At 47.5% G+C, this 26081-nt stretch overlaps 1 protein-coding gene across 2 annotated transcripts in view; it reads left to right on the forward strand.

Moving 5' to 3' along the window:
- SORL1 (sortilin related receptor 1) overlaps positions 1-26081 on the forward strand; it is a 260002-nt gene that overhangs the window by 199263 nt on the left and 34658 nt on the right. For both annotated transcript variants that reach the window (XM_067039159.1, XM_059069777.2), the window contains exons 23-32: positions 1073-1186; positions 5316-5438; positions 7749-7868; positions 13974-14099; positions 17349-17456; positions 18564-18695; positions 19719-19850; positions 20500-20634; positions 21429-21584; positions 24917-25066. In XM_067039159.1, the coding sequence (XP_066895260.1) occupies positions 1073-1186; positions 5316-5438; positions 7749-7868; positions 13974-14099; positions 17349-17456; positions 18564-18695; positions 19719-19850; positions 20500-20634; positions 21429-21584; positions 24917-25066 (1296 nt within the window). The remainder of the gene's footprint in view (positions 1-1072; positions 1187-5315; positions 5439-7748; positions 7869-13973; positions 14100-17348; positions 17457-18563; positions 18696-19718; positions 19851-20499; positions 20635-21428; positions 21585-24916; positions 25067-26081) is intronic.

Here is a 26081-nt window from a genome sequence, read left to right on the forward strand (position 1 = left end):
GTAAGTCGGACCACCCTGACTTGGGACTGGTTGGACTCCTTCAGAGTTCACCACGTCTCATCCAGCAGCTTCCCGCCCCCCTGCCCCCCGCCCCCTGCCAGCCTGGAAACGTCCGAACTTCCCAACCAATATTGCAGAGGACTTCGAGTCTTTCCTCCCAAGCCCTGGCCAGGTGGCTGCAGCAGCCTCATTCCCCTCCCCCTTTCAACACGGATTCTAACATTTTCCCCCTGAAAACCTGCTAAATCTTCCTTTCCTGTCTAAGTTTTCCGTTTACCCAAAGTGGCCTTCTGGGCTCTCTTAAGAAATACAAACAGAAAGAAAATGAACCTTTTCTTCTGAGACACAGGAGACTATCTTTCAGGCTCTCGACATCATCTTACAGTTGTTTGGAAAGAAATGGAGTTAACACTGAATTCCAGCAGGGAAGGAAGAGGGCCTCTCTGTATCCCTGTCAGAATGCCTTTGCTTATTCAAACAGGAGGCCAGTCATCACATGTTCTCGACCCAGTCGACCAAACAGTGCATTTTTTTCTGTGTGAGGAATTGTAACTGCTTGCTTTGAAGAAGTCATGGGGTAGAAAAAAAAAATCCTCAAGAATACGTAAAGCAAATCTCCCTAACCCTCCTCGTTAATAAATGGAGTGTATGTGAATATATATGACCATAGTATGTATAAACTATATAGATACACTGAATATATGTTTGGATCTTTGTACACAGTCCCTTAAGGAGTTCCTTGTGAAACTAGTATTTTATAACATTGACCCACTAGACCCCCACTGTATCCACTAGACCCACCTGGCACCATCACTCTCCTTTTTCATCGTCGTAACCCCCTCTGATGCTCCTAGCTGCCTCCTCTCCAATTTGAATTAAAAGAGGAGAGAAGGGGGCCTCCTTGGGTGCTTGGTTCCCGGCGGGCACGTGTGTGCGGCGTCCCCCTTCCCCTTTGCCGTCTAAGGCCTGTTATTTGAGTAAGACAAATGGACGCTCAAAAGAGAAAGCCTTGTGGTCCAGCAGGAAGAATGATACTGGTTCTGTTTCCTCCTCTGTCTCCCCCGATGGCCAGAGAACACCTGTCTCCGCAACCAGTATCGGTGCAGCAACGGGAACTGTATCAACAGCATCTGGTGGTGTGATTTTGACAACGACTGCGGGGACATGAGCGACGAGAAAAACTGCCGTGAGTCCCCGCTTGGCCGAGTTTTCGGGATGTCAGGCACGTCAGGCATGTCCCATTACTCGGAAGGCTGGTCAGCGCCTCCCGGGTGGGGCCTGCAGTCTGGGGCCGCCATGATCAGTGATGCCCATTTAAGCGGCTGGAGAAAACACATTTCCATATCAGAGATTTATTATTAATTAAAGCAAACCCACTGAAGGAAGCTAGCTACTCATTGCAAGAGATTTACAAGTAAGTGTCACATGGTTGGAACTGAGCTGATTTGGGAGTCAGGCAGTCTGGGCTCTGACTGTGGCTCTTCCACTGTGACTAGAGCTGGTGACCTGGGGCTGGTGGCCAGGTGGTAGTCCTTGATTTATAAATTTAATGTTTAGCCTTTTCGGGGATGGGAAACAGGCTTTACCTTGTTACCTCCAATCAGTTGGTGCCGGCTACCTGCCAGGCTCAGGAGAGGTGGTTCTAATTGGTGATGCCAGCTTTGGCTTGGGTTGTGGGAACATTGGTATGTGTGCACGTCGATGTCATCTTTGGACTATGTAACTTCTAAGGTCCAACTACGGAAGTATGTGATTCTGTTTAGCGGGGTTTAAGGACAAACAAATAACCACGTATAATGGATAATCTACCTACCGCAAAGTTGGCCATCTTCCTTCAGTTAATTTTTAGTAGCTTTGACATCATCTCCTAAGGAGGGGTCGTTCAGTAATGTGTTCACCCGTTCACTCAACACGTGTTTATTGAGGACCACGTGTTCCAGGCTCTGTGATAGGCCTGGGGATACACTGGTGATCAAAGTGGACACAGAGTTTACAGTCCGAAGGGGGGGTCAGAGAAGTAACCAGCCAGGTACATTCGAGCCATGAGCGCTGTGATGAGGCAGTGCCATGAGCTTCAGGAAGGGTGCCCCCATCAGACTTGGGGACGCCCTTAGGAAGGGTGGGCAGAGGTGAACCAAGCAGAGGTAGAGGGAGGAGAGTTCCGGGCAAGGGAGCAGCATGGATGAAAGCCCCGAGGCCAGTTGTGTCCTGCCTGAGCAGGAAAGCAGCATGGGTTATTGAGAACTTGAGTGGGAGCCATGGGGTAAGGGGAGGGTGGACTGGTGCCTGTGGGGCCCAGAGTAGCAGGGACCTTCGGACTTTATCAGAAGAACAGTTTGGAACCGTTGAAATGACAGGATAAGATTTTGCCTTTGGAAAGATAAAGGCTTGGGCAGAATGAATGAAGTGGGAGAAAGGCCAGAGCAGGGAAGCCAGAGACCAGTCTGAAGGCTTCTCTTTCAAATATTTTGCCTTTGGAAATCCAGAAGCTCATTTATCATCCTGTGCTATAAGGACAGATGAATGGGTGTGTCCCGCCTCTGTGTACCCACCTTGCCTCTGGCGAAGATATTTTGCCAGCCATCTGGAGAGCACGTGCCTGTTCCTGTGCCCCTCCTCCCAGAAAGCAACTTCAGAAACAGTCAACTCGTTAACTCATCTAGGCCCTGCAATCCTACATACTGCCTTTTCTGGCTCATAGGAGGTTATTACCAGACTTTAATCATTTTTCCTTGGTTTCCGTGGCTGCCTTTCACACGGAGGGAGAGGAGCTTACCACCAGCCGATTTGGGAGAGCGCTAGCCTCTCCGTGTGTTTTTCTTTTCTGCAAAAGGGACACTGATCAAACCTCCTGTACCTACCAGGGTCTCAGGAAAGTGTGATATTTGTGAGGGAATAGCCAAAGCTCCTTACAAACATTAATTGAGATCAACATCATTGGAGCAGATTCTGCAAAGGAGTTTGTTATGGAAGAGGGTGGGCGAGGAGACACTTCTTAGAATTAACACATTGTAAGAAAACTGCCCAGATGTAATGAGGCGTAGCTGAAGCAGAGAGCCGTAAACTAGATGACCTCGTGTCCAGTAGCTCGGGATTCCTCCTTGGGTTCCTGGGCTTTGGTTTCTACTAGATGGATGAGCTGGGGTCTCATATTGGTTCATTGTTTTGCGAGGAAGACCTCCCTCCATCTCCTTCCCCACAGCCCCTGAGCTGTGGCCTCACAGGTTTCCATGCAGAGTTTAAGCTTCTCCTCGGAGTGAAGTATGCAGCTGGCTCTGCGCTCCTCCTGGTTTGGTGCAAATGTCAGCCGGGATTGACCCTCCCGAGCCCCTGAGACTTGCTTTCTGCTCCGCTTTCTTGCAATTCCCCGCGGCTCGGGTCCTGGACTAGTCAGATGTGGCAGAGGTGAGGAGGTGAGGGGTGCAGGGTATAAAACGTGGAGCCTGGGTGCCAGGAGGGTGGTGCTTATCTGAGCCTTCCTGAGGGTCTCCCTTATCAAGGAGGAGGGGGCAGGCACCCTGTTCCTGGGCAGGGCTGCAGGAAGCGACAGGCCGTGGCTGGGCAACGCTGTCTGGAAGTTAAATTGAGGCATCCAGGGAAGAGGAGAGGCGTGGCAATAAAGGCAGACATGGGAAGGATGCTGTGGGCAGGTCCCCCTTCCTCTTCAGCAGACTCCTGCCCTGGGTGGCTGTCAGCCGCTGGGGGTTTTGACGTGAATCTCCTGCAGTCTTGTCATTTCTGCATTCACCACCTGCCTCCCACCGTGAACTCAATTACGGAGAAGAAACGGAGCCGCAAATAAGAGCAGCCGGGCACGTCTGACTGCAGGGTTGCCGCCCGCCTCTCACTTCCTGATACTCCCCCGCCCATCCCAGGATTCTGTTCTATCACGTCATTCCTTGTGGATTGGCTGCTCTAGGAGCAGCCTTCTTTCCCAAAGCCTTTTCTGGAAGGTTCTAGGGTTTATGCTTAAACCCAGATAATTTCTGTTTAGAAGGGGGAGAAAAATCGAATTATGTTCACATTCTGAGGCAGAAGGGCGAGAGGAAGGATGGGAGGAGAAGTGACGTGTGTTTAGAGTCCATTATATTCACATCCTGAGGATGCGTGCTGGCCCCAAACTTGTTTTCTTATTGACCTTCCTAATAATGCCAGGAGGGTAGGTATTCTCTCCATTTTACAGTAGTGGGAACGGAAGCCCAGGGGGCTTGGGTGAAGTAAGCCGTGGCTGGTGGAATTAAGACCCCTGTCAGGTCTTTGTGTCTGTCGTCACGGGCGCTTGCCCACGTTACCTTATCTTCCTTTTGCTGTGGAGCAAACTGAGGCTCAGGAAGGTTAAAATTAATTGCTAGAGGAAGAGGCAGAGCCAGGTTTTGAAACCCTGTCTCGCCTGACTGCAGGGCCCCTGTTCCTGCTGCAGAATTTTACCTCACCCTCCCTCTGTCATCTGTATGGTGAGGAGCCAGCTTCGTGTGTAAAATCGGGCCTCCTAATGGTAGTTTTCCAGATGGAGGTATTTCTGCCATTTGTTTAGGAAGATACCGTCACTTCTGAGGGGATCTTAGGAGGTTATCTCGTGGAGCGGTCCCCAACCGTTTTGCACCAGGGACCGGTTTCGTGGAACACAATGTTTCCATGGACGACGGGGGCAGGGGGCTGGTTTCGGGGTGATTCACGCGCATTGATTGACCACGGTCTCTGTGCAGTCAGACCTCTCTGCTCACGGTAATCTGTATTTGCAGTCGCTTCCCAGCGCTAGTCTCACCGTCTCAGCTCCACCTCAGCTCATAAGGAACGTGCAGCCTGGATCCCTCTCATGCCTAGTTCACAGTAGGGTTCGCGCTCCTAGGAGACTCTAATGCCACCGCTGATCTGACAGGAGGCGGAGCTCGGGCGGTAACGCGAACGACGGGGGGCGGCTGTAAATACAGATGAAGCTTCGCTTGCTCCCCCGCTGCTCACCCACTGCTTTGCAGCCCGGTTCCTAACAGGCCACGGGCCGGTACCAGGGACCCCTGATGTAACGCATCAAGCTGTGTCCTAGCTCAGTGACGGTCTCTCACTCTTCCCAGCCCTGTTCGGATCTGGAAGCCGTCCATGGAAAGATAGGCCCTTATCTCCCTTGGCTGTAAATTTCAGGTTCTCAAGCAGTTTATTTTTTCTTTAAGTCTAGGTTTCAATTCTGTTGTTGAAATCCATATTACAATTAAAATCTGCTTCCTTCTCTTTTTCAGTTGGCTTTCCAGTGGGATGTTTGTATTTGGGAGGAGTTGACTGGACCTAAATGAGCATGTTGTCTCTCTTTCCCATCCTAGCTACTACCATCTGTGATCCGGACACCCAGTTCCGCTGCCAGGAGTCTGGGACCTGTATCCCACTCTCCTACAAATGTGACCTTGAGGATGACTGTGGCGACAACAGCGATGAAAGTCACTGTGGTAAGGGGACCTGATGTCCAGGAATCCTCTTCCAGAGGGGGCAGCACCCTGGCTCATGGGACGGGTTGGAAATGGAGGATTTCTGAAAGCCATTGTGGGATTTATGACATCAGCTGCATGGCCACCTCCATTCACATGGTGGGACTGATTCATTCATAAAGTGATGGACCCTGCTTCCTTGCAGAGATGCTGTATGCATGAGTGTGAGAATTAGGAAGATTTCTAAACGAATTCAGGCAGTTATTAACAGCTATACAGCCTTAGCCCATGCACGCCTCTGGGCAGCTATGAACATTAGCCTCCTGAAAACTCAGAGCTATACCTTTGTGAACTGTGGTTTATTTTTGTTTTGTTTTTTTTTAACTGATCGAATTCAGTAAACTCTGTTAGAAGTCAGTGGATGGTACAAATGTTGTTTGAGCATCTGTTTTCTGAATGGAAATTTTTATTTAGGAAAATAGTGTGTTGGAATTGAAGGAGTGGTGGGAATTCTCTAGTACAGCCCTTTTGATTTCCAGATGAAACACCTGAGGTCCATAGAGGTCAGGGGGCTTTTTCAAGGTGGCACAGTTAGTTTGTGTCAGAAAAGGGAACTGGGACTGTGTTTCCCACGCCCTTCTTCTTGCATAATCCTCCCCTGTGAGTTTCACGAGCCCTGTCTTAATTGATGGGCTCTGGGTACCAAACCCGTAGCTGCCGACTGTCACGGGAGGGAACAATCCACAGAGTGCCCCAGCCTGGAGGGGAGTGCGTGTGGGGGCCGGATGCCGACCCCGCCGCTGCGAGGGTTTGGTGAGGCCCCGTGGGCTCCCTGCCTGTACACGGGGGCAGGTCCAGTCCAGCTGCGCGTGTGCTTCTGGACGGGGCCTGCATCATCACGAATGGGGGGTTTGACTCACTGGGACTCAAATAAGGAGAGTGGGGGAAATGCTCCTAGCCTGGATCTCAGAGCACTTCTCTGGCGGGGGAGTGGTTACATAATTTTCCTTCATCTTTGTAAAAATACGAAGTTCCAGGTAACGGTCGTTGGGGTTTGCACTGTTTTCCCTTCATTCCTCCCACGTCCCCCTCTGCACTCAGAGGGTTAACGTGTGTGGCCAGTTTTGCTCTCGTCGGGAGGAATTGCCACGTGGTTATCTGTTTCTAATGTGTCCTCTCACCCACTCACTGGACGCATGTTGGACCATTAAACGGTGTCCGTCCCTCAGATTCTCTGTTCATGGTCCATATTCACGCTGGTGCACCTGAGTCCACCTCAAGGTCTCAGGTGGTCCCTACCTCAGATCCAGGTCCTCTTCATGAGTCTCCAGACTGTTTCCTCATGACTGTCCGCTTCCCAGTTCACCATCAACCTCTCTCAGTGAGGCAGCCACCCCGGGCCCCTGGGCTTGGCTACTCCTGTTTTCCTAGAATCTTTACAATTCCATGTGAAAATTCTGTTTTGTTCGTATCCCCAGGGCCTACAAAAGATGCTGTCAGTGTAGTTGCCCCTCCTGTCCTGGTCAGACTGCCCTGGTTCATTTGTCTCCGGCCCCCACCCTTCTTGAGACAGCCCCACCGGCCAACATCCCAGGAGCTCTGCCCACAGGAAGTCACCAGCTTTTCTGTTTTGGGAGCTCAGCACTGATCTCTCTTTCCCTGAGCTGAGCATCTCACGTTGATCAGCACACTCAGCATTCTCATTCCTCCCGTTCTGAAACCACAGGCTCTGTCTCTGGAAGTCTGTTTCTTGAAAACTTGGCTTTCTGGGCAGCCAGAGCATTGCTTCCCAACCTTCCTCCCAACATAGGAAGCAGAGAAAATGATATTTGTAAAGTGCACCAAGATAAGTGGCCAAGGCCGCTGGTGCCTAGAGGCAACTGGGGGCCAGCGTGTGAGGTGTCAGGATCTCAGCACACCTGTGCCCATCTGCAGTGCACTACAGTCATCCCTGGGTATCCACAGGGTATCAGTTCCAGGACCCCCCATGGGTTCCAGAATCCACAGATGCTCAAGTCCCATAGGCGGCCCTGCATATCCACGAATTCCGAATCCACGGATTCAACCAACCGTGGATCGTAAACCTAGTACATATTGCACAGTTGGCTAAATCTGTGGATGCAAAACCTGCATATCCAGAGGGCCAACTGTACTTGGGCACCATCCTCGAGGACTTTCCATCCCTGGTTAAAGTCTTCATGCGTGCATTCTGGATCATCAGCAATAACAGGGATATCGGGTGCATCTCTAACCCTTAGGAGCGTTGACCTCAGAGACAGAATTCCACGCAAGCTTTTGTGCTCAGATCGTTGTCTGTGGTCTCACCTGCAGAAATGCACCAGTGCCGGGTTGACGAATACAGCTGCAGCTCTGGCATGTGCATCCGCTCCTCCTGGGTGTGTGACGGGGACAACGACTGCAGGGACTGGTCTGACGAAGCCAACTGTACTGGTCAGTAATCCCTGGACTCCCTGAGCGGCACTTAGCTGCTCACGTGTGGGGTAGCATCGCAGCCCTGCGTGATCGCAGGATCTAGGCTCTAAGAAATGGACCTTAGAGACCAACGAGATCAGTGCTTCTCGGAGAGCTGGTCTTTGATAAGCTTGTGCCGAAAATTTAGCCAACTCTCCGCTTCCTTCATTGAGAAGGTCTTGCCATGAAAAAATGTTCAGCTGAACAGTCTCCCGAGTGATTTACATTTTGGCTGAAGCTTATTTCCTTAGTACCCGTAACAGAGTTTACAGACTGATCCCTGGTCTGGGGACCATACATTGAGTAACATTGAACTAGCTCATGCTTTGGAATGCAGCATCAAGGGGTTCCCTAAACAGTGAAAGCTTAAATTGTGCTTGCACCTGTTTTGGGTGAGATTTTATTGAAAATAAATTTAGGGAACAACATTAGAATATGAGAGGAAGGCTGGGTGGTGTAAGGTAGAAGTAATGTTGTAATTCTGCTGTTGGGTGTTAAGTTCACTCACGTTCACTCCACTGTTTTTTGTGAATGAATGAATGAACAAAGGCTGTATACGTCATGGTGGACTCGGGGACAGCAAGGAGTTGGGGAGGTTGGAGGCAGGAAAACAAAGCCCACTTCGGATGAGTAAATTTTCTCTGCAACCTCCTCTAGAAATTGTCATTCAGTTCTACCCTAAATCCCTCCAGTGATGGAGGTAAAGATGTTTCCTTTAACCCTTTTGTGGCGAGGGGAGATCTGGTCAGTCAGGCTTCATTTTGCCATCCACTGTGAATGGATCTTCACTCTCGCGAATTAAATCCCTTAAGTCTTAATCTCTCTTTGCCCCACAGTACCCCAGCAGTTCTTACACACCGCCCAGCATCTGGGAGCTCAAAGCATGCCTCCTAATTTGTCAAAGCAAATAAAAAGTAGATCTGTTATCATGTCCCACACTTACATATCAGTGTGTTATGCTTTGCTTTAGATTTGGTTTGTGAAGGGCAGAAATGATCTTTTTCTCCTTTATATCCTCCCAGTGCCCAGTTCAGAGAACCTCTGTTGATTGGGTAATTGTACACAGCTGTAACTCTCCATTCATTTTACTTTAGAGGTGACCTTACGTGGCTTTAAGGAGTAAATGGAGCTCCACAAACCCCAGGTACATCACACAGGCTGATCTGTGATGTTACCAGATTCCACCCCCTCGTAAACTCCCCCCCACCCACCCCGTATCTTTTCTGGCGCCACCTCGGTGTCAGCGCCTCTGCTTCTGGAAGGACTGCAGGCGATTGCTTCTCTCAGTGTACAAGCCTGGCCTGCAGCAGGAGGAATACCCAAGGTCCGCAAAGGAACTGCCATCAGCCCAGGAAGCATGAGTGCTGTTCGGAAGCTTTGAGTTGGGCAAATAGTTGGTTAATAAATTAGAGGGGTGCACCTGGGCATTTCCGTTTGTAAATTGAGGTATTGAAGGAGACTGAACATCTTGTTAGCACAAGCACGTTAGTGAAACTTGTGTTTTAAGTGCGTGTCTCGATCCTCCACAAAGAATGAACAACGTCATTTCTGTGGGTGGGCTTGTCGCAGACACCTCGTTTTATCTCTGGTTTTCTCTGGCAGGGCTACCTGGGGAAGTGTAGAGTGCTTGCACCACAACTGCAGCCTTGTTCCCATGGCTGTGCTTCCAAACCTTTTAAAGATGATTCTCCTTTTCTGTCATCTCACAGTAGTCGGGGGTCAGATGTGAGCTTATTTTGATGTGTGGCGGGTTACTTCATTTCCTGGCCTAGTAAATTAAGTCACCTGCAGAGCCAAAGAAAATGGGTCAACTGACTTCCTGTGGTCCTCAGCTCTCATGCATGGTCTGTGCCGGGCATTTTGTCGGCTCTTCCCCTCCCCCTGTTTTGCTTTCAATGGAATTGAGTTTCCTTTATCCCTCCCCCACCCCCACCTCCCGCATTGATTTTGAACGTAAACGTTTCATTTCTGTTTTTAGCTGTTGCCCTAGACATCCTATGCGTATTTCTAATATCTTTCCCCTCCCCTAGACCTGCTTTGATTCCAGTCTCTGACCACAGTTTCAATACTGACATACTTAGTATATATTTAGTATTTTAAAACACAAAATACTTCGTATTTTAGTTTTACGCTTTAAAAATCCTAAAATTAGTCATCATTATTATTTTTTAGTAACCAAACTTATTTATAGGTACCTACCTGTCTACCAGTTCTGCTTCTTGTACCTATTGCTTCCTTTCTGTGCACATCCTTCAGTGTTTCTTCTAGCAGGAGTCTGTGAGTAGCAAACTTCACGTTTTTGTTTCTAGAAACATGTCTTTATTTTGATCTCAAAACTGAATTCAGATGGATCTGGGTTTCTAGATTTGTAGTAATTTTCCCTAAGTATTTTGATGGAATTAGTCCCTTTCTTTCTGGCCTGTTTTGTGTTGATTTAAATTCTCCTCTCAGATTATCTGTTCAGACAACAGTCTGACATTCTTTTCTCTCCAGTTGTCTCTAGGTTTTTTGCATTTTGTTTGTTATTCAGTTTCACCTACCTAGGTGTGGGAGTATTTTTATTTATCCTATTTGTTTTCCTTCTAAAGTCTGAGAATTTACATTTTTCATCAATTCTGGGAAATCACAGCCACTATCTTTTCAGCTGTATCTGTTTGCTACTTTGTCTACTCTTGTCTTCAGCAGCAACTATCAGCCATTTGCTGGACTGTCTCATTCTGGTGTTCATGCCTCTGGTTTTCATATTTGCTGTCTCCTTATGACTCTGTGCTAGACTCTGAATTACTTCCTCAGATTTGTCTTCCAGTTCAACAATTCTCTTTTCAGCTGGATCTAATCTACTGTTTCACACACCCACTGAGCTGTTTTTATTTCCATGGCTATGTTTTTTTATATCTGGAATTTCAATTTGGTTCTTTTTTATGTATATAATTTTTGGTGTACTATATGTGTGCTTTAAATTTATTTATTTATTTATTTATTTTGAGCTGCATTGGGTCTTCTTTGCTGCGGCAGGCTTTCTCTAGGTGTGGCGAGTGGGGGCTACTCTTTGTTGTGGTGTGCAGGCTTCTCATTGCAGTGGCTTCTCTCTGTTGTGGAGCATGGGCTCTAGGCATGTGGGCTTCAGTAGTTATGGCACACGGGCTCAGTAGTTGTGGCTTGCGGGTTCTAGAGCGCAGGCTCAGTAGTTGTGGCATACGGGCTTAGTTGCGCCACGGCATGTGGGATCTTCCCAGACCAGGGATCGAACCCATGTCCCCTGCATTGGCAGGTGGATTCTTAACCACTGCGCCACCAGGGAAGTCCCTCTATTTGATTCTTTTTCAAATTCTGCCTTTTATTTTTCAGTGTGCTTTTCTTTATGCTTTATGTTATTTTTTTTTACATTATTAATCATTCAAAATTGTGTTGATATTAGCATTTCTTTTCCCTCATTCATTTCCTAATAGTCCAGTGCTTTATAATAAGGCAGTGCTTTTGTTGTCACAGTAATTAATTCATCTTTTCTGCCCCACTTTTATTTGGCTAATGCTTTTGATCAGGTGTCACAACGGGTCTTGCTGAGTCAGGAGAGATCTGCCCAAGTCAGAGAATAGGTAGGAGGATAATGGCCTCTATTAGAAACCCTGGTATTCTAATTTCATGATCATTTGCCCCATTAGCCTTTCTATTCTGAGTCACAATGAATCCTGCTATGCAAAGGATTCTTCATCTTCCCCAAATTCTTTAGTCTGTATTAAAGTCCTTCTCTTTCATCCTTGTAATTAAAAACTATTATCGATTGAGCATGTATCATTCATCAGACACTCAATGTCAGAGAGCTAGTAAGTTACTCAGAAGACAGAAGAATTCAGAAAAACAGAGTATGTTAAGCATTCCAGCCATACCTGGCCACTTGAATGAAATGGTGCATATTAATTAGTCTTTCTTGGCTCAGCATCTGTGATGGAAATCTGGAGATCTCAAACATGCCTCCCAGAATTGTCATTTGGAAACTTCATTAATGCTCTGAAATTGTTTTCAACTGGAATTGAAATGCATAGGCTGAATAATAACAAGTACATCAGTATGGCAATGAGTTTAGGCGACAGTATCTTTTATGAAAGCGAGCAAGGCTTTGGTGAGAAATTTTTTAAAGGGCTGTCAGATTTGTAAAACCAATAAATCAGAAGTATTCCAGACAATGGCTGTTACTGGGGCAAAGCTCATGTAACATTCATGATACTCTTATTCCTCTTATCAGAGATAAGTATATATATATATATATATATATATATATATATATATATATATTTTTTTAACATCTTTATTGGAGTATAATTGCTTTACAATGGTGTGTTAGTTTCTGCTTTACAACAAAGTGAATCAGTTATACGTATACATATGTTCCCATATCTCTTCCCTCTTGCGTCTCCCTCCCACCCTCCCTATCCCACCCCTCTAGCTGGTCACAAACCACCTAGCTGATCTTCCTGTGCCATGCGGCTGCTTCCCACTAGCTATCCACCCTACGTTTGGTAGTGTATATATGTCCATGCCACTCTCTCACTTTGTCACAGCTTACCCTTCCCCCTCCCCATATCCTCAAGTCCATGCTCTAATAGGTCTGTGTTTTATTCCCGTCCTACCCCTAGTCTCTTCATGACATTTTTTTTTCTTAGATTCCATATATATGTGTTAGCATACGGTATTTGTTTTTCTCCTTCTGACTTACTTCACGAGATAAGTATATTTTAAAAAGATGTTTAATGGATTCTGATTGCCAAAGGCTGTAAAATATTGAAACTTCCTCTAGACTTATTTGCATGCTACCGGATATAGCCTTGGTCTTTGAGGAGATAAGACAACAGATGATGGACAACTGTTTGTTGTAAAGTGGTTTGAAAAATCAGGTGCTTTGTATTTCAGATTATTGAAAAAAAAAAAAATAGCCTCAAAGGCAGTAGAAATGCTAGAGGGCATTGGAAGCCCATTTTCCCAACCCTTGAGTCACTATTACCAACCATCTCGATTGAATAAATAACTATGGTGTGCACTCAACAACCCCCTTTTGTTTGTTTTGCCTCCTTCTGTTGCTAGAACGTCCTGTCCACACAGTTAAATCAAGAGAGCCCGTCTGTCTTGGTTATATTATTTTATGCCAGTTGTAAACAAGGCCAGCCCTGGCTTTCAGCAACAAAGAGACACAAACTGCTCTCTGTGTCAGAGGAGGAAAGGGAAATCTGATGCAGAAGGCACTTAGTAGTGTTGGTTGGGGTTGAGGCAGATACTATGCATTTGAAATAGTCTTTGACCGAGGTTTTGGGACGTTTTCTAAACGACTTCCAGGTGGCCTCAGCCCATGTATGCAGATGAACCTGTTAATTTATAACAGTGGCTCTGTTTCACTTGCCTTTTTTTTCTTTTAATGACTGTAGAGAACGCCATGTATTATTGGCTGGTAGATGTCTCTCTCAACTGTCCAGAAAGTTAGATTTTGGATACATCTTTTATTCTCTTCAGACCTGAGGTTTTCCACATTTGAAATTGGGTGGTTTATTTAGAATGATAAAATCACGGCCTTCAGAACTTACAGGGGTCCTTAGATATGAATATAGATGATGAAATTGAGGCCTCCACGCAGTGGGGACCAGCTTTAGAACCCAGTCCCCTGGGCACACACTGCCTGTTCTCATCCTGCAGAATCTGGATGAGTGAGAAGATAAAGTAGCCAGGTAGAGCGGAGAAACCACAGGCTTTGGATTTGGACAGCCCTGGTGCTATTACTTCATTATCTGTGTGAATGTGGGCAAGCTTCTTAGTGTCCTAAGCCTGTTTCTCATCTGTAAAAGGGGGAATACTTCTTACCTTGTAAGTTGTTGTGAAACTGACTGATTTTTTAACAGGTATATCTGTGCTTGTAACACTGATAAACTCAGAGCCTCAAGCTGTTGCCCATTCAGGAGGCTGCATTCCACCTTAAGGGCAGCCCCAGGTCATACCTGTGATCTAGTACAAGCCTTCTCTCCACTTGGCCCCTGATGGTGATGGGAGCATGGAGGTGAGGGACGTCTTGACCATTTCTCTCTTCTCTTTCGCTGGCAGCCATCTATCACACCTGTGAGGCCTCCAACTTCCAGTGTCACAATGGGCACTGCATCCCCCAGCGGTGGGCGTGTGACGGTGACATGGATTGCCAAGACGGTTCTGATGAAGATCCAGTCAACTGTGGTAAATGCAAATGCTTTGGCCCCCACCCAGAGCATTTCCCATGTCTGCTGTTCAGGAAAATAGACAACAGACAGGCCAGGAAATGGAATAGTGTCCCGCTGTGCCCGGGTGCACACTCTGACCACTAGTGAGCCCGCAATTTCTGTGTGGCACAGCCGTGCAATGTGTAGGCCTGAGTTATGCAGTCTTAATTCTTGGGCAAGCAGGTTGCCTCACTGCTTGTCCATAACAACTTTGAAGAAAAGGAATAGAAGCCCACTAACCCACCCAGAGCACTAAATGCAGTCACATTACCAGTGTTCTGCCAGAAATTAGCCAACAGTTCCTACATAAATGGCATATTTTATGGCTAAGAGGTCTCTGTTATGGCCTCTTGGGAAAATGGCTTACCACTCGTTAAGGCAGAACTTTTTCAATATGATCTATTTAAAAAAGGATTCTGAGATAATCATTCGAAATTAACCACAAAATAGCTGCCATACGAACACAATACATAAAATGCTTTTTCACACCAAATTTTTAAAAAAATTTGTTTTATATTGGAATACAGCTGATTTACAATGTTGTGTTAGTTTCAGGTGTACAGCAAAGTGATTCAGTTACACATACACATGTATCTATTCTTTTTCAGATTCTTTTCCCATATAGATTATTAACAGTATATTGAATAGAGCTCCCTGTGCTCTACAGTAGGTCCTTTTTGATTATCTGTTTTATATATAGTAGTGTGTACATGTTAATCCCAACCTCCTAATTTATCCCTCCCCCCAACCTTTCCCCTTTCACACCAAATAGTTTTAAAGCTCTCTCTCCTTATCCTCTTGCCGTGTGTCTGTGGGAAAGCCTCCCTGTTTTGTCCTTATAGTCTCAATACTCTGCTCACACGATACTTCTGACACTTCTTGGCCACCACTTCCATATCAAGCAATTCCCTGACACCAGTGTGTCCTACAATTTAACTCAATCCTGACACTGTCTTCCTCAAGACAGTGTCACATCCCACAACCCCCACTTCAGATGCCAGTCACAAGTCCTATGTTGTCACATGTTCTTCTGATCAACCAGCTATAAATCTGGGTTCCTTCAACCTCTTCTTTGGGTTTGATAATTTGCTAGAATGGCTCAGAGCACTCAGCAAAACAACATTTTTCAGTTTATTATAAAAGGTTGTGATAAAGGAGAGAGGTGAACAGCCAGATGGAAGAGAGCCCAGAGCCCAGGGCAAGGTATGGGGAAGGCCATGGTCCTTCCACACCCTCTCCAAGCCCTACCACCCTCCAAGCACCTCCATGTGTTCAACAGCCTGGGAGCGGTCTGAACCACCTACTTTTGGGATTTGGGGGTGGGGCTTCATCACTTAGGCATGATCCATCATGAACTCAGTCTCCAGATCTCTCCTCTTCCCAGAGTGGGGATGGGCTGGAAGGCTCCAATCCTCTAATCGTCGCATGGCTTTTCTGATCACCAGTCCCCCCAGTCACCTCATTAGAACAAAAGACATTCCCGTCACTCAGGAAATTATAAGGGTTTTAGGAGCTTGATGCCAGTAACCAGGGAGCAGAGACCAATATGCATCTTTTCTGTTATTTCATACCGTACATCCCTAATTTTCACGGGGTTATAGTCATTGTCTGCATGCTGTTCTATATTCTGCTCCTTTCATGGCACAATATTAAACAAAGATGTTTCCATACGACTGTATTTTTCTGTGGTTAGCATTTTCATGGCAGATGCCTTTTCTCTTTGTATTGCTATAACGTAGTTTTACTTAGTCCCTCCCTGGTTGAGTAATTTCAGTTTCATACTGTCATGCATAGTAAAACTGTTCGTGTCCTTGGAAATGAAGGCTTCGTTTTCCTTTGAGGTACTTCCTGGGGTATGCCCCTCAATATGGAAGTGCTGGGTCAAAGGTTCTGATCGATTTCCATGGTTCTCATTAAGCGTCTCCAGATTTTATTTCCAAGTGATTACACTGAAAGGCTCTCCATCAGTAATATATTGTATGTTTCCCCAAGCCTCCCTTGATTTAATTTTTTGAGTTGTTTTCAGTAATTTAGTGAGTGGGCATTTGTCTTGTACAATTTAAAATTTATACTTTTTTTTTTTTTTTTTTTACGTGGGCCTCTCACTGTTGTGGCCTCTCCCATTGCGGAGCACAGGCTCCGGACGCGCAGGCTCAGCGGCCATGGCGCACGGGCCCAGCCGCTCTGCAGCATGTGGGATCTTCCCGGACCGGGGCACGAACCTGTGTCCCCTGCATCGGCAGGCGGACTCTCAACCACTGCACCACCAGGGAAGCCCTAAAATTTATACTTTTGAAAAACCTTTTTATGCTGAGTGACATTAACTATTTCCCCAACTCATGGTACTCCTTTACTGTTTCTGTTTGATGTCCTTTGAACAGTCTCCTAAGAATGATGACTTTTTACAGGATTAAAACACATTTTCTTGCCTTATCCCGATCCTCCTGGGACCATTCCACCAAGAGCTGGGTTTGCAACTGGCCTGCTGGAAGTGATTTTTAAGCCACATGGCTGGCTCTCTGTTCAGGAGAAGGGGTGACCTAGTGCTAAGAGCGAAACCTAAGATTCTTAACATTTCTGGGACAAACTTTCTCCAAAAGGGCTTTGGTTTACAATTCCCAAAGAATTAAGACAGTGAGTGATTTAAGAGTGTCCTACTTTTTTCCATCCACTTGAAGCTTTTCTTTTACTTTTCATAAAAAAAAAAAAAAATTTTTTTTTTGAGTAGGTAAGAAAAATCTGCTCAGTTCCCTCCCTTTGTTGTGTATCCTTTCAGAATATTTTTGTGCATATATGCAAATTTAAATATACTACGTGTTCTTGTCCTGTTTTACACATGTAGTACGCCACGTACCTTGGTTTTCCACGTAACTGTATATCTAGGACTTGTTTTTACGTAGTGCTTCTTCAGTCTCTGTAACAGGCTAGTGTTCCTGTGTACAGTAATTACACAGTCCCCTATTGACGGATACGTAGGTGGTTTTCAATCTATTACAAACAGTGCTGCAATGAATAACTTTGTGCCTCCGTTATTTTTCACTCGTGTAGGTGGGTTACTTTTCTTCAGTGCCATTGCTGGGTCACCATATGTCTACGTCTGTAATAGTGATAGCTCTCCGTAGGGTGGCACAAATTTATACCCGTCACCTCCCCAGCCCCCCGGCCAAACAATGATGTGAGTGCCTGCCTGTTTCCTTATTCTGCTTCTTCTTGAATCACATTCCAGAGAAGAAGTGCAACGGATTCCGCTGCCCGAATGGCACCTGCATCCCGTCCAGCAAACACTGCGATGGTCTGCACGACTGCTCGGATGGCTCAGATGAGCAGCACTGTGGTGAGTCCTCACCCTGCCTGGGGGACGCCTTGTGGCTGTGAGTGAAGGGGACACACCGGACTAAATGCTTTCATTTCCTCAGTGCCTGCCTGCAGTTAGCTTGAAATGCGGTGACCCCAAGCTCCAAACCGGGACTCTGAGAGGGATGGAGTTGGGGAGGTGCGGTTTGGGGGAAGGAGAGCAGGGGAGGGAGCCATGGTGGGTGACTATGGAATTAGGTCGTGGTCCGTGATCATCTCTGTCCAACTGCAGTATGTCCTGTGAATGGACCAATGGTTTGGAATTGGACACTTATTTCTCCTACTTCATTGGTTTTTCCCAGTTGCTGACTATCACCCGGGTAACAGTTTTAGGCCCAGTGACCCTTTCTATGCCCAGTGTTTTTGGACACGGAAAGGTTGTCTGGAGTCAGTGGTGCCCATCCCGGGGAAGAGCAGGCTGGAGACCCAGGGATGAGCCGGTGTGGCAGTTCAGGTCTGAAGGCCGCCTTCTCGCCGTGTCTTCACGTGGCCTCCTCTGTGCCTGCGCCTCTGTTGCCTCTTATATGGACACCGCTCCTATGGATCCTTTTGATCAATTTATCAATTGATTTCTCTCCCTTAACCTGGATTACTTCTGTGAAGTCCTGTCTCCAAATACAGTCACATCTGGGGATTAGGGCTTCAACATAATATAAGTTGGGGGCGGGGGAATTCCCTTGCGGTCCAGTGGTGAGGACTCCGTGCTTTCATAGCAACAGTTTGCCAAGCTCCATATTGGAGAGTCAGTATTTTACTGATAGTGGTTAAGATCATGGGCTTTGAGGTCAGGCAGCTCTGGGGTTCAGGTTTGGCTCCACCCTCATCCACTGTGTGCTCTTGGCAAAACTTAACACTGCCATCCCCTGTGCTTCATTTGGAAGACAGGAGAGTAAAACCTCTCATCATATTGTCCTGGGTGTTTAACGTTGTACTAAAGCTCGGGGTTTACTCAAAGCAAGCGCTCGGTGACTGTGTCTGTTACTCCCGTCTCCCGAGTGCGTGTCTGGCCAGGGTGCGCCCTCCCAGGGCCCACGAGGCCTCCAGGCCCGGGGGCTCACGGCCTCTTTCCCTTGCTGGACCCTTCCAGAGCCCCTCTGTACTCGCTTCATGGACTTCGTGTGTAAGAACCGCCAGCAGTGCCTGTTCCAGTCCATGGTGTGTGACGGCATCATCCAGTGCCGCGATGGCTCGGACGAGGATGCGGTGTTTGCGGGATGCTGTGAGTGGGGCGGGTGGAGGAGGGGTCACTCACGGGCACTGGAGACACTAAAGGCTGGTGGGCTGCCTGGCGATGTGCCTCCATCTAGTTTACAAGGTCTCGATTGAGGGTCCAGTCTTGCCTTTTCTGAGAAAGCTCACCTCTGTTGCTTCGGAAACTTGCTTCTTAGTTACACAGATAAACAGGAGGACAGAGGATGACCGAGACCTTGGCCCACACGCCAACTTCACCCACGGGCTTTCTTGCACCCCCCTCACCTAGCGGCCCCCTTGCCTGGCTGCGGTGTCTTCCTCCCCGCACTCACTTCCACTTCGCACGCTTGTACACTTATTCTGTGGACTGCCTCCCCCAGCTGGAATGTGTGTGCACGAGAGCAGGTCTTTGTCTCGTTCCCTGCTGCAGCCCTGTCCCCAACGCTGCCCTGTGCATATTACACTGGGTTGGCCAAAAAGTTCGTTTGGGGTTTTCTGTAATGTCACAGACGAACCCGAGCGAACTTTTTGGCCAACTCGATAGCGGGTACTTGGCGTCAGTCTGCTTGGGGTGCCAGAACAGAGGACCACAGACTGGGGGCCTTCAACAACAGAAAGGTAATGTCTCCCAGTTCTGGAGGCTGTACATCCAGGGTTAAGATGGCGGCAGGGCTGGCTTCCTCTGAGGCCCTCTCCTTGGCCTGTGGATGGCCGTCCTCTCCCTGTGTCTGCACATGCCATGGTCTTCCTGCTGTGCCTGTCTGTGTCCTCATTTACTCTTCTCATAAGGACGCCAGTCCTGTTGGATTAGGGCTTCAGCCTCGTGACCTCACTTGAACTTAATTACCCCTTTCAAGACCTGATCTCCACATACAGTTGCATTCTGAGTTGCTGGGGCCAGGCCTTCAACTGACTCACTTTCGAGGGATCCTTCAGCTGTGCAGTCTCTTGGTGGAGGACATTTGCTCCTCCCTCTTGTTTCCAAACAGCGGTGTTACATTGAGCTCTTCGGTGTAGAAGCAATGTGGATTTTTCGGGTGTTTGTTCCTAGCCCCAGGCCCCGAGTTCCACAAGGTGTGTGATGAGTTCAGTTTCCAGTGTCAGAACGGAGTGTGCATCAGTTTGATCTGGAAATGCGACGGGATGGATGACTGCGGTGATGACTCTGATGAAGCCAGCTGTGGTAAGGAGACCCGGGATCTGCCTCCTCACTTCCTCATCTCCGGGCGGAAGGCGCCCGAAGTCAAGGAGGGGGCGCTCGGCCCACTCCGGCACCGGCTTTGCCATCTCCCTCCTCAGCCACAGTTCCTGCCAGTTCTTGAATCTGCGTGTAAGGAATTGAGTCTTAAAGTGAGACCCTACCCCCTAGCAGGCGTGAGGGAGTATTGACTCCATTTTCTTTTCTTTCCCCAGTTAGCAAGTTCACGTTATGTATAAGGAATATGATGGAGGAGTTACGATGAATATTTCGGAAGGTGCTTTCCCCTCCCCTGTAAAGGTTACAGATGCCACAACGTAACTGAAATCACTGTCACCACCACGTTATCATCAGTAGTTAGGTCGTTCCTTTGGTGAAGCGTCAAAATTAAAACTCGGGTATCATTAGCAAGACGTAGAGGCGTAGGTCAGAGAATGTGAGATGGAATCCAGGAAGGTGGGCTTTTGTTTGTGGATATGCTCTTGTCTCCCGATGGGTCCAGGAAGCTGCCTTGGCCTTCTCCGGGAGGGCCGTGTGGGCTGCCTGGGGGCTTGGGAGAGGAGCCTGTGTGTCCTTGGAGCTCTGTGTTCACAGCGTGCAGGGCAGACGACTGACCGTGCGGTTCACCCCCCAGAAAACCCCACGGAGGCCCCCAACTGCTCCCGCTACTTCCAGTTCCAGTGCGAGAACGGGCACTGCATCCCCAACAGGTGGAAATGCGACAGGGAGAACGATTGCGGGGACTGGTCTGATGAGAAGGACTGTGCAGGTGAGGGTCCGGGCAGCCCCTCCGCTGAGACATGCCAGCGTCCTCCCACCTCTGTCTCTTTGGTGCCTGGCTTAGGCAGTGATTTTTTTGGGGGGGGTCTGGGGGTAACTCTCTGAGTTCTTTCCTCTCCCCACCCCCCACTGTGAAAGCAGCCCGCTTGATTTCTCCTGCTGCGAGGGTTATGCTTTCCAGGGCACAGTGAGGCCTTTAGAGCCTCGCTGCCCCGAGCGTGGCCTGCAGACCCACAGCTCCTTGTTAGGATGGCGGCCTCTGACCCCACCCGAGGCCTCCCTCCTGACTCAGCGTTTGCGTTGTAACAAGCGTGATGCGTGGGCCGTGACACATTTCTGTGTAGGTGATACGCGCCAGGGGAGCCCTGGTGTGGGCGGTGAGCCCGTCCCTTTCCTTCTTGGTGTTCTTGTCCTGGAGCTGGTCTCGGGAAGATTGGCGTTCAGTTAAGCAGAACAGGGTTTATCCTCCATAGGAATTAATTCTCCCACCCACCCTGTGCATTCCGAGTCCCTCCACCAGCCTGCGTGAGCCCCTGTGAAACTGTTAGCCCAAATCAAATCAAATAGGTAAGGTGAACCCGCTCCAAAGAAGGGAAGGGAATACAGTCTGTTCTGACGCCCCATCATAAATGATTTTTCGCTGTTCAGAACTGTGCCTGACATCGGCCTCCCTGGGCTGGTGCAGCTCAATCTGGCACATCCATACTAGGTTTGGGACACATTGGGGTCTGAGATCAGGCTTCCTGTAACATTTTGGGTTTCGTTGCTTGGTGTTTTCCTCAGATTCACATATTCTTCCCTCCCCTACTCCCGGGCCCTCTACGTGTCTGCCCAATTACTACCGCTGCGGCAGTGGGGCCTGCGTGATGGACCGCTGGGTGTGCGACGGGTACCGAGATTGTGCAGACGGCTCGGATGAGGAAGGCTGCCCCTCGCCTGGTGAGTGCTAGACCTGGCCCTGGCCCGTGGCACCTGCTTTAAGGAGAGGACCTCTGGGGCTACAGCCTGGGCACAGCCTGGCTGAGGGCAGTATCCTACCCTCTGGGGCTCTGCTCTGTGGCCAGGCCCCTTCTCACCTCCAGAGCAGGGAGACCCCAGGGAACTCAGAAGTCATCTTCCATCACTGCCCTCTGATCTTCCTGAAGGGAAAGGCCAGCCGCCCTGCTTTCCTCCGTGGCTGTGGTTGGGTCTCCTTTGCTTCCTCTCCACAGGAGGTTACCGTGGGAATTATAGGGGAGGTGTCTGTGGGGGCAGGGAGGGGGGCGGGGTACAGAACCGGAGAGTCTGGCTTGCTAGTTGGCGGCCATCCTATCAAAAGAAGGGCAAACACTACCATCTAGTGGCTGAACACAGAGAGGCTCTGGAGGTCTGTGAGTGACCGTATTGCTGGAGGTCTTGGTGAACCGTGAGACCGCCGCCTAGGGCACACCCTTAACTGCAGGCAGAATTGTATCCTTTCCTAAATGGGTTTCCATTTCAAACTCAGTTATAATAAAATAATAGGTCATTGCTTGCCATGGTTTACGTAATTCTCTTCAGCAAACTGAGAGGTCAATAGTCTGATTTTCCTCCTTGAAGACTTGTTTTCATCCCATCTCTTCCCTGTTTAAAATCATCACTGGTTTCCACTTGTCCTTTTGTCCAGAAGATAGACCCTAACCCCTGAGTCCTATTTTCAAGGCCCTGTCTGAGCTGACCTTTCCTTGCTTGCCATTACTTTCCACTTCCGCAAGCTGCGCTCCTCACCCACCCTGGACACACCTGCCTCTTCTCTGCCTAGATTCCTCCAGTAGGGTTTTTGCCCTTATCAGACCCGACCTCGTCCCCCTACTTTCCCTCTCTGTGAAACCCACTGTCGGTCAGGGCAGACAGAAACACAGGTTTCGTAGTTAAAGGAGACCTCAATATGTTGTCAGTATTTCTCAAAGTGCAGCATGAAGCCCACCTGTAATGGAATCTCTTGGGGCGTTTATAAAATTATAGAATCAGAATTTCTGCCTGGAGCCCGGGAGCTCCCCGTGTGAACGGTAGGTTGACTAAAGATTGAGGTAGGGTTTTATTCCCCCTCTCAAGACCCACCCCCAAAGAGCTTTTCTTGAGTTCTTTAGCTGATGTCCACCCCTTTTCCAGTGTCTTTGAACTTTACCCTGTTGTCCTTTTGGCGCTTAACTATGAACAGCCACACGTTGCTCCTCGGGCATTGCACGTGTATAAATCTTTCCTTTCCATAGCGATTGTGCCAGACCTCGTGTTTTAGTCTGAATCTCGCACTCTGCCTACCACAATAATAGGCAGATAGCCAGTGCCCCATAAATGCTTCTCAGATTAAAACAAATGAAAACAAAACCCTTCTATGGCTGCCCGTTTCCCCCAAGGCCCATCTCTCTATGTGGTAACTTGATTGTCCTTCTCTCAAAGTTGCCTGTTGGTTACTGAAACTGAGCAGGACGTTAGCAAACTCTAGCGAACTCCGACTAATTCAAAGGGCGGATTCCTGTTTAGATGCTGCATTCAGCTTTTTTGAATTCTTTTTTATGTATGTTGCCCATGTAAAGTTAAATTGGCATCTAGCCCTCAGATCTTATTTCTTCACTGGATAAGTCTCAGAACTGGGTTCTCTGCCTCATGTCTCCCCCTTTGCGATTTATCTTCCAAGAAGCCTAATACATACTAATACGTAATTATATCCTCTCCCAGCCTGGACCCGGCTGATGGTGCCCTTACTGTCCAGGTGTAAGCGCCCTGATGTGCCTTGGCCCAGTCCTCGGGCCTCATTTTTGCCCCCACTCTTCTCCATGCACTTTGTTTTAGCAGAGTGCTTCTGCGGGGGTTGGAGAGGCCCTTTGAAAATCCAGTTATCCAACTGTGGAATATAAACAGTATCCCAAAGCTGATCGTTGCTTTCTGTTGTTGTTTGTTGGCTCAGGTTATTTTGTATCTTTTGCTGGTGCTTCCTCCCTTTAAGCAGCCTCTTGGTGTAACTTTCCACAAGGTCGCCATATCAGGTGGTTTCTCAGCTCCATTGTTTCCCTTGGAGATATCCCTTGTAAGAGGAGCTTGGCTTCTATCTGGGCTGACTGTTCTCCCAGCCTGCTGCCTGTCCTAACCTTGAGGCTTCACTGCCCTCTGTGGAATTCTCTTTGCCTTTCTCCTGATTTAGATTCCCCGTTTTCCTGGACCTTGTGTCTTGCTTTTTCTTGGTTTACTTCCTTTTTTTTGGTGGAGCACACCCTCTGGTAGCTTTGTCAGGTGAATATGATGATATGGTGCCCGAGGACACACAGGGTGATGATGGCCTTCTTTCAAGGTGTTTATCTCTTGAGTTTCTCTGGTCTGTGTGGGTTGTCTGGGGCACAGGTATCTTCTGGGAGGTTGCTTCTCCATCCTTAGGACTCGCTTTACTTCTCTCACGTTGCAGCTCCTTTTTTCTATATCCCGGGTCTTTCCTCTTGGTTTTTAGTTTAATCCCACATTTTGGTAGAGCACATTTTCCAGAAATTTCCTGAGAAAAGAGTACATGGGAGGTATATTTGAGGCCTTGGTTGTCTGAAAGTGTTTTTCTTCCGTGTTCAGACCTGATTGGTAATTGGGCTGGATTTGGAATTCTAGGCTGTAAAAAAATATATATGTATATATCCTTCAGAAATTCGAAGACATTCGAATTTCTGTCTTCAGAAAGCAGCTCTTGGAAAATCCAAAGCCATTTTGATTTGAATCTTTTATATGTAATCTGTTTTTACTGTCTGGAAGCTTGTAGAATCTTCCTTTTGGTACCAGTGTTGAAATTTCACAGTGAGGTACTTTGCTGTGGGTCTTTCTATCTAATGTGGTGGACACTGATGTCCTCTTTTATTCTGGAAATTTACGTATTTTAGTTTTGGAAAATTTTCTTGAAATATCTCTTAGTATTTTCTTCTCTCTTTTCTTTTTCTTCCTGGAACTCTCGTCAGTAATATGTTGAATCTCCTGATCTAGTCCGCTTAACTTTCTTAAAACTTAAAAAATTTTTTCTTTAATCTTTTCTTTTTCTACTTTCTGCAAGATTTACTCACTTCTGTCTTCAAAGTCTTCAACTAAGTTTGGGCCTGAGAGAGAGAAGGATGAGATCCCTGTGTCTCGTCTACCTGCCGTCTTCCACCAGAGCTCACATTTCTGTTCAGGTCCCCGTCGTAATTCCTAAAGCACCGAGATCTCCAACACACCCAATAGGTCGCTATTGCTGGCCAGCCCCTCAGTGCTAAAAAGTGAATTTTAAAAATCTTTTCTTCTAGCAAATGTCACTGCTGCCTCCACTCCCACCCAGCTCGGGCGGTGTGACCGATTTGAGTTCGAGTGCGGGCAACCGAAGAAGTGTATCCCCAGCTGGAGGCGCTGCGACGGCCATCAGGATTGCCAGGACGGCCAGGATGAGGCCAACTGCCGTGAGTCATTGGCGGGGCCCTCTCCCCCAGGGCAGACTTCTAGAGGCAGGATGTCTTGTGCTTCTGCTTTGTTTCTCGTGATAATAATTCTGGTATTATCTCCATTTTAGAGATAGGAAAGTTAAGCTTCAAAGAGGGTCACCTCGCCAGTAACAGACTGGGGCATTTATTCAGTATTTTTTTGTACAAAATTGTGATCTTTTCGTCACACCATGTTGAAAGTTCTTGTAGGGAGGGATACTCCACATTAACACAGAGAAATTAAATGGGGATTAGTGTAAGACCCTGCACTTACATTTAAAGAGTGAACAAAGTGGGCCTTTGGGACATAAAAAATATCAGGGCAGATTGATCCAACACTTACCAAAATAATAGTAGGAACATCTGAGCCAGATAAGTGTAGTAAGAAGAACATTAAACATAATTAACAAAGAAGAAATGAAATAGGACCTTCCTCCTGGGTGGGATTAATTCATTAATGGGTATTCTTTAAATACGTTTCTTTAGCCTGTTTCAAATCTGCCTTATACAGAAGGATGTTGCTTGGTTAAGGGTCTTAAAAATCAAGGTGTACTCTATCTACAATTTTCCTCGATCCATTAATCGGATAACCCTATCAGCAAAGGAAATGGGATTAGCGTGACATGCCTCTTCTTAGAGAAGCTGGCCCCTGAAGGCCACTACATTCTGTTCTAAGTGCCCATTAATCATTTGTTTAATAATCAGTTTAAGAAGTTTTGGAGATTAATGACAGCCTTACTCCCAGTTTCTAAAAACTATGTTCTCCCTTTTAACATATTGAGACATGTTTCATAAAGAAACCTCGAACATCCTCCAGCTTTACTGTTCATCTGTTCTTTGATTATATTTTACCACATTCTTACCAAGTGGAGTAATTCTGTGATGGAGATCTTGGTATTTTCCAAAACAATCCCCTTCTGAGCGTGGAGTCCTTCCCCGACCCTCCTGTATAAAGTCCCCATCACTCTCTTACTGTTACTGTCTTTGTGTTTCT

Source organism: Kogia breviceps, chromosome 7 (genome assembly GCF_026419965.1).
Source record: "Kogia breviceps isolate mKogBre1 chromosome 7, mKogBre1 haplotype 1, whole genome shotgun sequence".
Taxonomy (NCBI): Eukaryota; Metazoa; Chordata; class Mammalia; order Artiodactyla; family Physeteridae; genus Kogia; species Kogia breviceps.